The sequence below is a fragment of the Taudactylus pleione genome, unplaced genomic scaffold (assembly GCF_031769625.1).
Source record: "Taudactylus pleione unplaced genomic scaffold, aTauple2 ptg000121l, whole genome shotgun sequence".
In the NCBI taxonomy this organism is placed as follows: domain Eukaryota; kingdom Metazoa; phylum Chordata; class Amphibia; order Anura; family Myobatrachidae; genus Taudactylus; species Taudactylus pleione.
In genome coordinates this window covers 449,900-467,562 of record NW_028284523.1, presented here as the reverse complement: position 1 = coordinate 467,562, position 17,663 = coordinate 449,900, and the positions used below count along the sequence as shown (strand labels likewise).

At 40.9% G+C, this 17,663-nt stretch overlaps 1 protein-coding gene across 1 annotated transcript in view; it reads left to right on the top strand.

The window, feature by feature from the left end:
• The window catches only part of PARD6B (par-6 family cell polarity regulator beta), a 42,424-nt gene extending 25,000 nt beyond the window's left edge, over positions 1–17,424 (top strand). Inside the window, exon 3 of the mRNA XM_088472127.1 lies at positions 11,819–17,424. Within this exon, the coding sequence (XP_088328253.1) occupies positions 11,819–12,660 (842 nt within the window). The 3' untranslated portion in view covers positions 12,661–17,424. The remainder of the gene's footprint in view (positions 1–11,818) is intronic.
• Positions 17,425–17,663: the final 239 nt, after the last annotated feature.

The window sequence follows — 17,663 nt, the reverse complement described above, 5'->3', positions numbered from 1 at the left end:
ATATCGAAAAAATAAATTATATATATTTTATATATATTATTTTTTTTTTATAGAGGTTATGCCTAAGCGATCCTGAGGCACTGAATAATATGGTTTTTGCCAGTCTGTCTGTAACTTTGAGTTCCTGAATGTTAGTGCTTACTAAAATACATGTAAACAAACCACTATATATAATCATGTCCTACAGTACAGTGTTCTCACAATTTTTTATTTTTTTTGGTGAAGCTGGGCGGCATGAGAGTTAGCCAGGAGGTAGGAGAGGTGGAGGCTGTGAGTCTGCAATGCTTGCCTCCAGTGGAAGGTGGGCCTAGGTCGAGGTGGAGCAGGTGGCTGGAATCCTACTTCAGGTGGTGGTGGCTCCATGACATTCAGCATTTCTGTAGCTTATGGCGCCCTGCAGTATGAGCTTTAGAGCCTGCAAAGGTTTGCACAAGTTTGTGCTATCAGCCCAGAAACGTAATGGCCAGTATAATAATATTGACTGTTTGTGTATTAGGGAAAGTAGAATATGATCACCACTGGCCAGGTACTGGTATGGGTGTTTAAACATGCAATATAAATTGTTGGCATTATGTAAATGATGGAAATAATTTGTGGGGAACAAACAGCATCACTCATTTTGTCACTGGTGATAAACGCAGCTAATTCAGACTTGGAGATCCATGAAGACATTTTGCACATTTTCATGCCAAATGATGGTCATATGTTAGTTTTGCGCTAATATTCTATATGTTTTGGAGGTATGTACAAATTCTTACAGCTTGGATCATCCCTGTATGAATTTTGCTAATAGATTACCTGGATATTACAATGTGGTTATTACAATGAAATTTATGACTTGTACATAACTACCCAGGTTCATCTTACTTGGGAAAGACAGAGTGTGATGAATAGATGGAGTAGAAATGTATGGGAAATGTTAAAGGCTGCTCTACAGTATTACAATAAAACCGTAAAGTACTCTTGCTAACTTGAAGCCAAAGAAAAACCTTCCTCGCCTGGAGTAATATCTATACCTCCAGTACAGAAATTGGACAGTGACGGAGGAAATTGGTATAACAAGAGCGTCTTTAATCTAAACAAAGGTGTCTTTAATGCATACTTGCCGACAATCTGGCTGCTCCTTCCGGGAGGGAGCAGCCAGATCGGCAGAACAGGGGGCGGGGCCGGCAAAAGGGGGCGGTCCAAACGAGCTGAGGTCGGTTTGCGGGCCTGACAGGGGCAGGGCCACGTGATCGCGTCATTTTAGCCCCGCCCCCGCTACACAATGCAGAAAAAAGGCATTGTGAAGCAGGGGGCGTGGCCAAAATGACGCGAATCGCGTCAGCGGCCCCCCCTCCGCTGCGGGGGTTTATCAGGTAATGGGGAGGGGGGTTTGGGGATCAGCGGGAGGCTTGCCTGCCTTTCCGGGGGGCAACCCTGCTTTAATGTAATCCACAGGTTTTCAAACTCTGTCCTCAGGACCCCCAATAGTGCATGTTTTCCATGTCTCCTCACAGAATCACAAGTGAAATCCTTATCTCCACCTGTGGATCTTTTAAAATGTATCAGTGAGTAATGGATGCAGCTGCTGGGTGACCTGCAAAACGTGAACTGTGTGGGGTCCTGAGGACCGAGTTTGAGAACCACTGATCTAATCTAAAATATGTGGTTTGAAATTGGTCTTATGCAATTTCCACCACAAGTAGGGACATCCTGGATTTCTTTCAGGGACAAAATCGAGCAGTTTGTGAATAAGAACACTCACAAAGAATAATAGACTCTGTGGGCGGAATTCAATTGTTTTCGCGGCCCGAATCTCCCGTCTAAAGTGATGGGAGATCGCGGGCAGCTTTTCACGCTGCTCGCGCCCATGGTGGAAGGGTTTAGCCACGTAAATCAGCTAACCCTGACAAAAGTACTGGGCGCGATCGCGAAAAGTGCCGTTTGGGTGCCCAAACAGGTCACACTTTTTGCTGATTTCAGCTCGCACCCCTCTGGCGCTGCAAGCTGAAATGGAGCGCTGGCAGCTGATCGCGCCCGACAGGAGCAACCATTGAATAGATCCGTCGAGCGCGAGGGTGGCTGGAAACAATTGAATTCCGCCCTGTACTTACAAATGGTGTTAGAGGATCAGATGTAAGTGTAGTTGAGAATCTAGAAAGTGATCATCGCTTATTATAAAGACAAACTGGCTCATAAAAACAACTGTTTCAGCTCACAGGATGCCTCAGGGCCTCCTGAATACATGCCACAGGCTTCAGTTGGTGCGGCAGGATTTTTATTTTATGTTGTATTTTATTTTCTATGTCTTTGGGTTGACAGTACTGAGCGTCTGAATTAAGACACATCTACTGCGACTCCATCTGCCTCCGCCGGGACGCAACACCAGTAATAGAGCTGGCGATTCCGGCAGGTCTCGGCTGAGCATGCTTTCAGCGATGCTGGAACCCGGACTGCAACCGGACACACACAGATGTCCGGTAAGGCGATTCCTTGCTTACGGGGAATGGCGCGCGGCAGTCCTAGCTTCCGGCGTAGGAGACTCACTTGAATCCGCTGCAGTCAGGCCCCGGAGTGTCCTCACTAGACCACCAGGGCCTTATCGTCTGACCACGGGGATTGGCAGCAGATGCTTCTGCTGCCATGAGGCCAGCGTACCCGGTCGGTTGATGCAGCTTAGGGGAGGAGCTCGGAATCTGTATGAAATACCGCCGTCCACATGGCCGGCGGTTCGATTCCCGGCAGCGCCTGGCCAACCAAAGCAGAGTTCCTGGCAGCGGAAGCCCGAGAGCGCTGGAAATCCCGATCGTCGATAGGTAAGTATTGACTAACCTAACCCTCCTTAGAGGTGCCTAACCCTAACCTCTTCCCCCCCCCCCCCCACACTTTCCCGCTGCCTAACCCTAAGTCCGCCAAGGGGTGCCCTAAACCTACCCCCCCCCCCCCCAGTGGCTGTCCGCTCGCAGCGCCCGGCATCCCTTCGATCGGGATGCCGGTCTCCCGGCGTCGTGGAAATGTCAGGCGTCTAAATCTAGACGCCCAGCATTTCACCTTCGCAGGGATATGAGTCGTGAAGCTGGCTGCTGGTATTAAGCAGCCGGCTTCCCGATTTGTATACCAGGAATTCATACCTCTGCAGTCCTTACCTGGGTAGAATGGCAGAGAACAGGAAAAGGTTAGCGTTTAAGAGAAGAGAAAAACAAAATAATGAATAATAAGACTAAATACATAGCGAGAGTCTTTTAGAGGTAGACCAGGTATAACAAATCTTAATACTTATTTTTGCTTCAGAGGGGCCTATTCATCATAACTAAAAGCTCTCTGCAGGTAATTAGGTTTAGAACTCGCATGGAGTTCTCCCTACTTACTGGAGGAATTCATCATTCCTCCTCCCCATAACTATAGGAAAAGCTGTCATTTTTGTGATGACCGCTTTTCAGAAAATACTTTTCCCTGCCTACTCTAACTTACCGCAGCTGTAATCAGTGCTGCGCATGCGCTGTTACATTTACAAAAGCGGCGCATCAGCAGCACTGATTACAGCTGCCGTAAGTCTGTGTCCATCCACCACCCCCAACCCCCTCTGCTCCCCTCTCCCACCTACCTGGCTGCAGCCGCGGACCTCAGACCTCCCGTCTGAAGATTTATTTATTTATTTTTTTAAAATGTTGTTGTGTTCTGTGAACAGTCTGTGTCAGAGCAGCAGCTGGAGCCAGAGGAGGACCTGCCCAGCTGACAGCAGGTAAGTGTAACCTGCTGTACGCCACCTGAGAGTGGCGTATAGTAACACCATCAAATTCTGAAAATATATCATTTTCAGAATTTGATGAACAGCCTAATTTCTACATCCCCATACTAATGTATGGGGAGTGTGGAAATTATCACAGATGGACTTAACCAGGAGATGTCAGTGATATCTCCTGGATAAGTGTTTTAATGAATACTAAAATATCGGTAAGTAAGGAAAATGACCTTTTTAAAACTGTTATTTTAGTGTTGCTGAATAGGCCCCATAGTGATAGATAAAGGATGGAGTCAGTCAAGTAGCACAAATACTGATACTAATGCTGGGTACACACCGTGCAATGTGTAGCCAGCCGATACGTCTGGTCGACATATCTGATCCTGGGTACACATCAGAATAATGTAATGAACGACATTAAACTGGCGCCACATGCGATATCGTCAGGTTTGATGTGCACCACATAATGGTTGAATGGGTCATTCTGAAGCTGTTACTTTCAAAGCGATGCTGTCATAAAATGTCGCCTTTCCAAGAAGCCATTGTGTCTGGTTACAGCTGCCCCCAGTCAGCTGTAAGTGCTGTTACAGTATTGTGAAATGGAGACATCTAGGTGCTATTGCCACAGAAGCTCGCAGAGCTGGGATGTTGAGTGTTAGACCACATATTTTAGAGCAGAAAAATTATCTGTCCTTGGCTGCAACGCTTGCTACTCAGTATAGTGGAGGAAGAATAAGGCTTTATGGCTGTTTTTCATGAGTTTACCTGAGCCCCTTTTAGTGAAAAGAGCTCTTAATGCTACAGTACATCATACAGTGACATTCTGGAAAACAAGGATAAAAGTAGTTATATGAAGAAATTATAAAGTTAACGGGGGCGAAAAAAAAAAAAAGTAATTGGGCAGATTATATGAGCCAGGAGGTTTTAAAAAATTTAAGTTTTTCTGTCTTAGAAAATTTTATATTAGTAGGGTCAAAGTATGATATACAGTATGTACATAAGGTATATATTTTGAGGAGGCACTGTCCAGGAAATGAACAGCTGGTCACATCTGTTACTGTTAGTGAATCATGGTAAGTGATGTCAGGTTGGCAGCTAATGCAGTGAATGTAAGACTTTAAGGAATGTCTGGTACCTAGCACCGAGCAGCACTGTGGATAATGGTCTTGCACTGCTAAAAACAAATCCTTCCTACACAGAATTTTGTCTGCTATAACCATATGACTCTTACCTGTTTTAAAACAACCATCTCTCCCTCTTCCGTAAATTTGTTTGTTTTGTGATTCCTAAGCAGGGTTACTGCGATGGCTCAGACGCTACATATGGTGGTCATGCACGTGCAGTGATACTTGAATAAATGGTCAAATGCTACATTGCATTTTTAGGTTTAAAAAAACCCTTTAATTTCCAGCTATATGACTGATACTACATTATCGCATTTATCATGCGATAATTAATTTAATCATTTTTTTTTTTTACATCTAGCTTCATACTTTGGCCCCTATGCTTTTTTTTCCCCTCAGATGTATAGCTGATAGATGTATAGCCAGCAGTGGCTTAACTAGGGCAGGGCGAGCGGGGTGCGTGCCCTGGGCGCCGTGGGACCGGCGGGGCGCTGCCGGCCACGGTACTGGCCCGCCCTAGTTAGCCAGTATAGCGCCGACCGCAGTGAGTACCTGCGCTAGGCTTCCAGCATCGGTCCTGTGCTGCACAACTGAGCCCCTTCCCTCCCCCTGAGCGCTTGCCCAATAGCGCCAGGAGGAGGGTGGCAGGCAGGCTCAGACTGTGCGTAATACACACATTGCTGCCAGCACTGGCGGTGATGTGTGTGTGAATCAGCAGCCAATGAGAGTCAGACTCTCATTGACTGCTGTGCGCCCACTGCAAGAGCCGGGCTTCCGTCCGGCTCCTGCAGTGGTAATGGCAGAAACGTCATGATGTCATGACTTCTCTCCCATAATGTAGAGCGGCCCAGCCCGGGAGATGGACGGTGGCCGGAGCGTGGATACAAGTAAGTATTTTTCTTTTGTCCAATTTTAGTGTATTTCGGGGGGGGGGGGGGGGCGTGCTCTATTACAAAGAAGGGGACTACTACTGGGGGGGATACTACTGTGGGCACTGCTTCGGAAGGGGAGGACCACTACTGGATACAACTACTGGGGGGGGATACTACTGGGGCACTGCCTCGGGGGGGGGGGGGGGGCACTACTGGGGGGGGATACTACATTTTAAAATTTGCCCTGGGCTCCAAATACCCTAGTTACGCCACTGATGGCCAGTAGATTCGTAATTTAGCCAACACCCAGGTCTTTGTTACTTCTGTGACTATGCTCATGGCCAATAAGCATATTTATTGCACCTGGCTTGCACAGTACACATAAATATTAGTAAAATTTACCGGTTATGTCAGTTTTCGATTTAATTGTTTTCATCCTCCTGCCTATAGGTTCAGCCCACAAATTCTGTCTTCTCTTTGTGTAGACAATAGTATTACTTTAGCGTAATCTACCCTTTCTGCATTTTTCCTCCCTGGCTTCTGGGTGATTTGTGATTTGCATTTACAATAAATACAAGAAATTACCTTTTATGTCTCTTATTCTGTTCCCATTTTGTTGGTGTCATGTAGGGTAAAGGTGAGTGGTGATTAAATCTAGACTCACCAGCTATTTATATAACTAAACCCTGTGTAAGCATGACCAAGATATGATTTTCTACAAATAGCACACTTCTGATGCTAAAGGTGTGTCTAATAAATAGCAGGTGTTTACGCAACTTGACTGCTAGAGTGTATTTATCCTCTGCTTCCACTGATCAATCGTTATGTACACCACAATCTGCAAACTTTTATTTCCCATTGTCCTATAACTGAGATATTCCTGGGCAATTTAGGGCATTACGAGGAGAACCTTGTTTATTGTTCGCACTATATGCCTAGCAATTCGATTATACGACATTATTAGATACGAGACTCTACACATTTGTTTTTTAGTCCAAGATTCTTCATTACTGTTAATTTCTGTGGTTATTTTTTTGCACATGCTTTACGTCCTAAATGCTGCCCGAACAAGTGACTATAGAGTGTGGACAAGGTGTTTCTGTACAATGCGAGCCAGCAAAGCTGTGCATCCCTCCTGAATAGAATAGACTCTCCCTTTGTGTGCCAGCAGAGAGAGAGAGAGAGAGATATATATATATATATATATATATATATATATATATATATATAGATATATATATATATATATATAGATAGATATATTTTTTTTTTAATAGGTGCTTTGGCTCCTTTTGTACGAACTGCTGTACCCTCTCGCCATTTTTTGGCAACGTATTTGTAAAGTTTACTCTAAGTTCTGTCTACAGGGAAGTTCTTTACATACAGTATATGCCACTCTGAGGGTGGAAGACTGTTCAAAGGCTGGGTACACTCCTTGAGCACCTGGTCCCTACATTGTGGGTACCCCCCTTTGTAATCTATCCATAATGGTAGAATTAGACTTTATAATGATGTAAAAAGGGTGTTCTATCAAGGCTGTTGGAACTGTTGATGCAGGTGCATAAGTTACAAAAGTTCACAGATTGGTACAGGGTGCACTGTAAGTGCTTTCCTTAGTCTTTCTCCTTGTGTCTCAATTGTCTTTCACTTGTCCCATATAAAACAATAGATGTCTCGTGAAAACATCTGCCTGTCTATAGTGTAGGTAGTCTGAGCCAAGATAAATAAGTGAATGAAAAAAGAGAGATTAGCAGGTAACATTCACTGCTCTTCAAGGTTGCTGGGAGACAGGAATGCACTAACTTTTTGGACCACTTTGGGAGATTTTAGTCATACAGCGGTGCCTTTATAATAAAAATGAATAAATGATCCACTAAAAACTGACTTAAGATTGGACATAGCACTTTTATCCACAAGCTATATCAATAGACTACCAACATTTGATAGAACATTGTTACTATGATCCCTAGGTCATAACCTCTTCATCAATTAGTAATTTTTTCAGATAATTGTTACGTAACACCTTCATCTTTTTGCCTATTTAAATAGAATTCACAGCAGGAAAGGATAAACCTCTTTTCAGTAATGCCATAACTTACAATTAAAGTTCCTGTGCTGTAGTAATAGGTTCGCTGACATGAAGTGCTGGTGCCCCATGATTGCCTACCTGCAACTGTGGGGCTGGACACCTACAGTTACAGCTATAGTGAGACCTAAGCAATTTGGCACATTAGCAATACAGGGGACCCCAATGTGCAGGGATAGAAGTACAGTACAGTACAGTACAGTACAGGCCTGGCCAACCCGTAGCTCTAAAGAAATTACAGATCCCAGCATGCCCTGCCACCGTTTCAGCATTTCCTTTTTTTTTTTTTTCAACAAATTTTTATTGACAGATTGGCAAAAATGACAAAATACATAAATATTACACTATCTGGTAAAATAAACATGGTGAATAGATTAGAAGATACTTATTTTAGAACCATAAGACATTGACAAAAATATATCCATATTATACCCCATCAAATACAGAGCAAAACATATAATAACCATCCAACTCTTTTAGAATGGCACACCTGTGGACAAAACTTGTACCATGTTGTTAAGCCAAAACATTTTCGTAATTTATCCTTTATAACATCAGAAAGTGTGAGGACATAATGGAGCCAAACATCAAAAAACCTTTGTCATTTTCTCTGTGTAAAGAAGTCTCGGTCCAGTCCATAAAAAATAAAAAGGAGAATTTAGTGTGAAATGTATGGGATAGGTTCTGACTAGATCCAGTGTGATAATAGTTTTTTTGGCAGCAGCTGTCAATTTAATCAGTATAGCGTGATTCCCCTTTGTCAATCCACCTTCCAAAACGGTTGGATATATACCCCAAAGAACCCATTCTTTAGTATTGGTAAACTCTATTTTCAAGATATTATTAATATACGTTTGGAGAAATTTCCAAAATGACTGGATTTGAGAACAAAACCACAAACAGTGCAAAATATCTGCATCGGGGGTTCCACATTTGTAACAGTTTGAGTCTTGTGCTTCTCCTATAACAAATTTTAATTTGGGGGTGAAATAAGCCCTATGCAGTATTTTTATATGCATTTCCATATATGATGCTGATGCTAAATGTTAAGTCTCATATAGGCTTCCAGCATGTTTGCCATGGTTAGATCAGGGAATATCTCCTTCCATTTCAACAAGCCTACCGAACCAGTTTCCAAATTAAGTTCAGGACGGGAATGTGTATATATGGTGGAAGTGGTGAGGGGGTCTTTTAGGCTTATAATATCCTATCAAGAGAACATAGCTGATCCAACTTGTAATTATGACTCCTTAAGGAGGTTTGTGCATAGCTGACAGCTTATAAATACGGAAATAATGGAATAGAAAGGGAGGGAAATTTGTCTTGTAATTGCGATCTAGTATTTGGAGTTAAATCTTCCATATTCAAGAATTGATAAATATAACATAATCCCGCATCATGCCATGTTTTAAAAATAGACGAATTCTGGCCAGGTGGAAAACATGGGTTCCCCCATAATGGCAAAAGATTTATTTTTGAGCACTTTTAGACTAGATCTAATCAGTCTCCACGCCATACATGTGTAATATAGCAGGATATTGTCTTTAAATGAAGCAGGGTGAGATGTTTGAGGAGTGTGTAATAGGGAAACCAGACTCCAGTCCGGAGTAAAGGATTGTTCGATATGTCGTTGCGTATAAACTAGGGATGTGCAGGCTCGGATAGGTTCGAGTTTGCACGTGGAGTTCGGATTTTTCCCTCCAAAAAAACGGAACTCAGAAACAGGCAAAACGTCATCTTACATGGACGAACATCATCATTCCTGGACAAAAGTCCAGGAAGAACATCATCATTCCTGGACAAAAGTCCAGGAATGATGATGTTCGTCCATGTAAGATGACATTTTGCCTCTTTCTGAGTTCCGTTTTTTTGGAGGGAAAAATCCGAACTCCACGTGCAAACTCGAACCTATCCGAGCCTGCACATCCCTAGTATAAACATTAGATCCCCTGATCCAATCCAGCGCCACTCTGTAATTTGCAGCCAGGGTATAATTACGAAGACTAGGTAAATTAACACCTCCTAACTCCTTTTTTTGCTGCAATTTAAATAGGGATATTCTCAGACGTTTACCCAGCCATATAAATTTTGTCAGTGCTTTGGTCAAATTTGCCAGAAATCTTTTAGGCGGAATTATTGGAAGCATCTGCGCAATATAAAGGAATCTGGGGAAACATATCTTATATAGGTGACATCTACCCAGATAAGATAGGGGAAGATGAGACCATTTATTAAAATCTGAAATGGTCTTTGACAGGAGAGGGAAATAGTTAATATCACATAGATTAGCCGGATGAGACGGAATTTTAATACCCAGATAAGTAATGCCAACCTCGTTAGCCCATCTAAACTGAATGAATCCCGCCAACCCAATTTGGCCTCAGGAAAAAAGGTTAAGACCACAGTTTTGGTGTAGTTAATTTTGAATCCCGATATTAATTCAAAAGCGTCAAACAATTCTAGTATGTAAGGCATTGCTAATTTTGGGTCAGCAAAATATAATAAATCCTCTGCAAATGCAGAACATTTTATTTCGGTTTGCGCCACCATAATGCCTCGCCATCTAGTTTCTTTAAAAAAAAGCCTGATAAGGGGATCCAGAGCCAAGTTAAATAAGAGCTGGGACAGCGGGCAACCCTGTCTTGTTCCACGAAAAAGATTAAATGATCTTGTATTTAGTGAATTTATGGTCAGAAAAGCTGTTGGCATGTGATATAAAGCATTAAAGATATGGGTAAACTCCGACCCAAATCCCTGGTGAGAAAAAATTCTATTAAAGTGTGCCCATGATACTCGATCAAAATCTTTATCTGCGTCACAGCTGACAACTATACTATCTTTTCCCCGAATCTGGTGAGTTTTAATCATGACTGCAAGGAGTGTTCTTATATTATGTATTGAATAACGATTTTTAAGAAAACCGGCTTGAGCGGGGTGAAGAATTTTACGTAATATCAATTGTAGTCTTAATGATAATAGTTTTGTAAAAAGTTTAATATCCTGGTTCAAAAGAGAAATCTGCCTGTACGAGGTAACTAGCGTAGGGTCCTTGTCTGGTTTTGGTAATAGGATGACCCGACGATATTAAAATCTTTTGGGGCTGGTTTACCTTGTAAAGTAGAATTAAATAGATTAGAGATTAGGAACAAGATGTGGGAATAGTAATTTATAATAAGCCACTGACAACCATCTGGACCCGGTGTTTTACCTGTAGGCAAACCTTTTATAAGTGATATAAGTTCTAAATCAGCAAATGAGGCTGTTAAAATGTTTGTCTTCCTCCGTAAGGGTTGGAAGATCGGCCTTATATAGAAATTCCATACCTTGTGTGGGTGGTCAGGAGATTCCAAATAGAAAGATTCAAAGTACCTAAGGAAAGCCTCACTAATCTGGTTTGGTGTGGAACCCATTGAACTCGAATCCAATTGAATGGATGAAATATGCTTAGGTGCAGTTGCAGATTTCACCAAATGCGCTAATAATTTACCCGGGCGATTACCCCAATGAAAATAGTTTCAGCATTTCCTAATAGTGAATTTGTGGCAGGGCATGCTGGAATGTGTAATTTCACAACAACTGGAGAACCATAGGTTAGCCGGGCCTGTATAGCTGCTAAACAGATATTTGTTTTTATTGGGTAACTTGTTTTAAACTTAATTTACTTTAACGTTAATATCCATAATGGTAACAATCCTCCAGTTCATATATAAGTCATATTAAAAATACTGTGGTGACGTAAAGCATCTGACGGCTATTGCTGATGCAAAATGTTGTAGCTGATTCAGGTGGCTTTTACCTCACATGAAAGAGAAGGTGTAGGTAGGTGTATTCCTGCTTCAACCATACATGGGGATTATTTTATACTTAATGATGTCTTGTACTGTTTTGAGAGAACATTTTTGTTGGTGACTCTTTACCTAGAAACATAGTCCCTGTTTAATTCTGTTGTCTAGTGTTTGTTTAACTCTATGGAAGAATTCTAATTTTTTTTTATTTTTTTTTTATTTTACAGAAGAAGCAGATTACAGTGCCTTTGGCACAGACACTTTAACCAAAAAGAAGACTGTACTTTCGACAGTGTTGCGCCCAGATACCAACCGCAAGAAGCCCCATTTAGTTATTGGTATGCCTAGTGATTTCAGGCCAGTTTCATCGATCATTGATGTTGATATTCTTCCTGAAACCCACCGCCGAGTTCGTCTCTATAAACATGGAATGGAAAAACCTCTTGGTTTCTACATCCGAGATGGCTCCAGTGTTCGTGTAACGCCACACGGCTTAGAGAAAGTGCCTGGCATTTTCATATCCAGACTTGTTCCTGGTGGACTGGCTCAGAGCACTGGATTATTAGCAGTCAACGATGAGGTTCTTGAAGTCAATGGTATAGAAGTTTCCGGTAAGAGCCTCGACCAGGTTACAGATATGATGATTGCTAATAGTCACAACCTCATCATAACTGTCAGACCAGCGAACCAGCGGAATAATGTTGTTCGAAACAGTAGAAACTCGGGCAGCTCAGGGCAGTCAACTGACAGTAGCACAAGCATGTATGGCAATATCCCAACCCAGCACATACTCCAGAACTACCACCCTGAGGAAGCGGAGAGCGATGAGGAGGACATTATCATAGAGGAGGAAGGGGAGCCACAGCAGATTCCCAGAGCTGTGCCATCCTCTGAGAGTCTGGAGTCCCTAACACAGCTTGAGTCCTATCCTGATTCAACGCAGAATGGTTTTATACAGTCAAACATTTATAGAATGCACGTATCTACCAGCCGGGGCAGTCTGGACCAAATTGGAAATAGCCATGAACCAAACATTTTGGAAGAAGATGGTACCATGATTACACTGTGAATGCCGATTCTGGTGTCTGCCTCATTGCACATTTTTAGCATTTGATCTATGTGAAATTGTGTGCAAATATCATGATTTTTTTTTTTTTTTTTTTTTTAAAGCAAATCTGTTGTAAAGTCTATTTTGTCCACTGTAATCTTATTTCCCTCAGAGCTTACTATTGTATTTTTGTGAAATGAAGGAAAAAAAAAAAAATAATCAAATGTTTTTTTTTAAAGTTTTAAGTTTTACATTCCATAGGTGAACAAAAGCTCCACTTGCATTGGTGGGTTGTTAGCATGATGTTTAATCTGACATGTTGTCCATTATGTGTGTTTAGAATGTGCCCCTTTATATTTTATTTCTTTAAAATGTTTAATATTAAATTCTATTTTTGACTGAAGCAGGCTTTGCTGCCTTGCTGTTGAATGGCCACTGACTGAGGCAAATGCATTGCAGATTGCACAATAATTGTAACACTATTACTGCTGTGTAAGCACATGGTTTTTTGCGTGTATGATTCCCAATCTCTTATGATTTTAATGAGCACACAAAATATTAAGAATGGCACACATAACTAATGTGGAGAAGGGCAAACCTCGGCACCCCTTTGGTGTCACTGATTACGTATGCCTCTGTATTTTAATGTATATAGATACCTGGATTTGTTTTGCACATATGGGCAACTGGCTTGACTGTTTCTTTTTATATGGAAGGATTTTATTTAGCGGTCTGTTCTGCTATGTCTCAATATTGCCTGAAAGTAGTAATTTGGACTACATGAAAAGCGTCAATGTAAATGCATACATCAAGTAATATATGTAATGCAATGTGTTTTTGCATTTATGTATTTTATGCTCTAATCATTTGTGTATGCCTTCATATATATTTCTATTTTTTCCTTGGCTTCTATGTGTATTTATTTTTCCCCTTTTTATCTCTTTTTCTAATAAGGTAGTGTTTTAGGGAATTTTTTGTGTCGCATACACTAAAACCTGGAAATTACCCCCCCCCCCCCCCCACCGGATAACACCTGAAATAAAATAACAGGCATAGGGCCCTTAGTTTAGTATTTTTAATTTGCATAAAAGTTCTGTGATCTGGGGCCTATCCATTAGCAGATCTTTCTGAAAGACAAAAGATTTATCTTTTGAAAATTCCTGGGGCTGCTGTGACCGATATCTGTCATGTACATGACAGATTTTTACTAATGAAGAACGATATTGCATGACATCATTCTGGGAGTGTATTTTTTATTTGTTTCTATTCATTTTCATAAAAAAAAAATCGTTTGTCGCGACAGATATTTCTAATATCTGTCAGCAATAAACGATAATTGACCAACATGTTGGAGAGACAAAAGACCCAATTTGTCGGCCACGGGATTGCGCATTTTTCTGGTTCAGAGCCTATCCATTAGCAGATAAATTGACCGACTGAACGATAAGATAAATCGTTCATCGTTCAAATTTATCTGCTAATGGATAGACCCCTATAGACCTTTATTCATTCCTCTGAGAGAACGTGTAAATCTTTTGTATAACATGTCCATTTTATACTATACTATGAGCATGGCACTTGTGAATAGTCTAATCAACACTATTCTAAAAATGTACATATGTTTAAATCTGATGCTGCTAAAACTTGTGTTATGAACAAAGCTGTTATGAAAGTTGTAAGTCACCACTTTATCATTCTCTGTATGCTGTTGGTGTTGTTCAGTTACCAACACGCTATGTAAGGGGTCACTGACTGAGAAAAAGCCTATGTTCCAAAGATTTCTGGCAGGAAAGGCAAATGATGTTCTGATAAGGGCTTTGCAGCACCTAACACCAAGATCATGGGTAACATGAATAGCATTTTCTTGCCTTTTGCTTGAAATCCTCTTTTATTGACTATACATGTCTTAATTGCTGTAATAATAAAAATTATATATATATATATATATTTATATCATCACACACATTACCTCTTTTAAAACTTTTTTTTTACTTTTTTCTTAAACACTGGAGCTGTGATCATTATATTTTAGAAATTCTGGTCAGCCTTGTTCTCTTGCTTCTGTGTAGTGTTGTGAATTGAGGTATTTCTGCAGCCATGTGATGGTTTGTCTCCTCTCAGGAGGAGAGAATGCTGGGAAATTCCACATGCTAGATTAACTCTTTACGTCAGTGGGCTTGTCCCAGGTACAGTAGTTGATACAGTTCCTCTTCTACATGTGTTTTAAAACAAGTACAGGGAACCACTTTCCCAAAGAAAGTATTTGTCATGCAAAACTAATAAAATGAGCATGACAGGGTCACTAACAATGGCATTGTCTTAATAAACACTGGCATTTGTTTTAGTGTATGTGTGTTGTAATCCATAGAGCATTTGCAATGACAGATATATATATTTTTAATACATTACTGTGTATATAAATATTTCTTGAAGCATACACTCTGCTTTATATATAAATGGATATAGGAACTCTGGCAAAATAATTTTATCAAGGAGGAAGATAGAGGAACAAAACAGAAAGCAATGTGTGATTGTGGTAAATTCTTGACACTTGACCTCAACTGAGCTTTCATTTAATTTAAATTTGCAGGGTAATTCATGTTTTCCCATTAGTCTGAGTTGAATACTGGTACACTCTCTACTTCAGTGGTCGGGGAACAGGGGTAAATTACCCCACATGGGGTAAAAATTAAATTCCTGGAGGTAATGGACAGACAGCCGGGCATGCATAGGAATCATTTCATGCCCGGCTGTCCGTCCATTACCCCCAGGAATGGAGGTCGCTGGCGGTGGTGCACCCGGCGTCGGTGACCTCCAGCCCGTTGAGATATCGCCAGCGGGCGCACGGCTCCTTCCCTGCAGTGCCGCGTTAGCCGGAGGCTGGAATTCTCTTCTGAACTCCAGCTTCCGGCTCTCTTCATGACATCTCTCCCCATAGTTCCGAGGAGCAGCCGGGTGCACAGGACGGCGGCGGGAGCGGGGATTAAGGTAAGTGTTTTATTTTTTGTACAAGGGGCACTACTACAGGGGCATAACTACGGGGCCACTACTACAGGGGTATTATATGGGGGCACTACTACAGGGGCATTATATGACTTCCTTCCTTTCAAATCAAGGGGGTAACGTCGGTGTATCTAAATATATTTTGGGGGTAAAAGGTAAAGTTCCCTGACCCTTCTCTACTTCATTAACACATCTATGAGTTTCTGACCGCCGGCATCCCGTAAACAACCCTGACGACTGCATTCTGATAAGGTTAGGATACAGACAGCTGTCGGTCGGTATCCTAACCCTTCCCTACTACTACCTAAACCTATCCTCCCCCTCCCCGCCCCCTAAAGCTAACCCCACTACTTGCCTACGGGATTTCTGCGCTGGGATTATGACAGGTGTTCAGGATCCGGCGCCGGCATTCTGAACATCTGAATCCCTGCGGTCTGTATTATAACCGTATCCCCATCTATATGATCACAGCACTATGCTAGATACAAATCTAACAAACTTGTGTACCTTCTCTATTACCATCTATAGTACCAAGACACCGTTTAATTCTTGCCAGTAACTGAACTATTGAGTGTGATAATATTTGAAATGTAGTCTTCTAGAGACTGGATATATTATGAGAAAAAACTTATTTTAGGTAACTAACTGTAATACATTGTGCATTTTCTCATCAGCCAATTTATTTATTAAATGATTTATGATTTGCAAATTCAGCAGCTAAAATGTTATCTTTCGTATGGTGTATATCTATACATGCATAAATATTTTTTCTTTGCTGGTTTGACAAATTCAACCCATGTGAATGAATATCTGAAGGGACTCTATGACAAAAAATTTAGGAAGGATGTAGTTATTTGTCTTTGCGTTTAAAATTGATTTTAATGGCCTCCTTGGTCTTGCAAAAAATAAAATGCCTGCGTTTTAGTGCCAATGACCCCTATTTTTAAGTACGCCTAAGCCGAACTTACCTTGGGTCAGAATGCACTACTGTATGTGGGTGTTTAAAAAAAAAAAAAGTGTATATTAACCATAAGAGAGGGTGACAATCATTAACCTGACATTTTATTTATTTAATATGATTACAGGTATATAACCTATATTTAAATACACCCCCCCCCCCCCTCCAAAAAAACTAAACAAAAAAAAAACTAGAGCACCAAACTTTTTTTTTTTTTTTGTTAATTTTGCATTAAACATTTAATCTGATCTGGTTCCTGAATTGGTGTAAGTGGTGCATGTACAGACAACCCAATGGATGAAAGAGTACAAACAACAACAACTGCTTGTTTTCAATCTGTTAGCCTCCTCGTTTGTAAGTCAGTCATTCATAAACATTGCTGATTGGGTACTTTCCTGTCTTGTACCAAATTTGAAGGATCTAGATTAATTTGATTATTTATTAATGGTTCACTGGCTGCCAGATATGAATACATTGTCTTGCAATGTGTAGCAGATTATGTTTAAATGTGTCTCAGAGAGGGGGTATACTTTGCAGAAGTATATATTGTAAGCGGACAGTGTCATTTTATGATCTAGTAGGAGCATCATCTGCAATCTTATCTACCATGCAAATAGATATAGGAACTGCTCATTTTACTCCTTACATGTGAAAAATGCTCCATGGCTATAGAAAATGTGATCTGTTTTAAAAGAATGTTTTAAATATCAGTATTTTTAATACGATAATGTAATATATACATTTGTATAACTAAATGAAGTTAATTTTTAAACAATCAAATCATAGCTTCTGCAGTTATGTTTGTCTGTCTTATATTTTTACAAATGGAGAAATAAACTGATACATTCTGATGCACCTGACTTTGTTTATGGAGGTTTAGATGTGAGAGCGGTCAAGAATTGAATGAGTTCTAAGGTTTAACGATGAGTTACAAAATGGTGGACGCTTTTGGCAAGCATGAAAATATTTATAGGAAAGCCATTTTGTGCTTGCCCTCGGCTAACCATGAATATGTATTTCAGAGTAAAACTGTAACAGTTAAACATTTTGGGGCCTTATACCT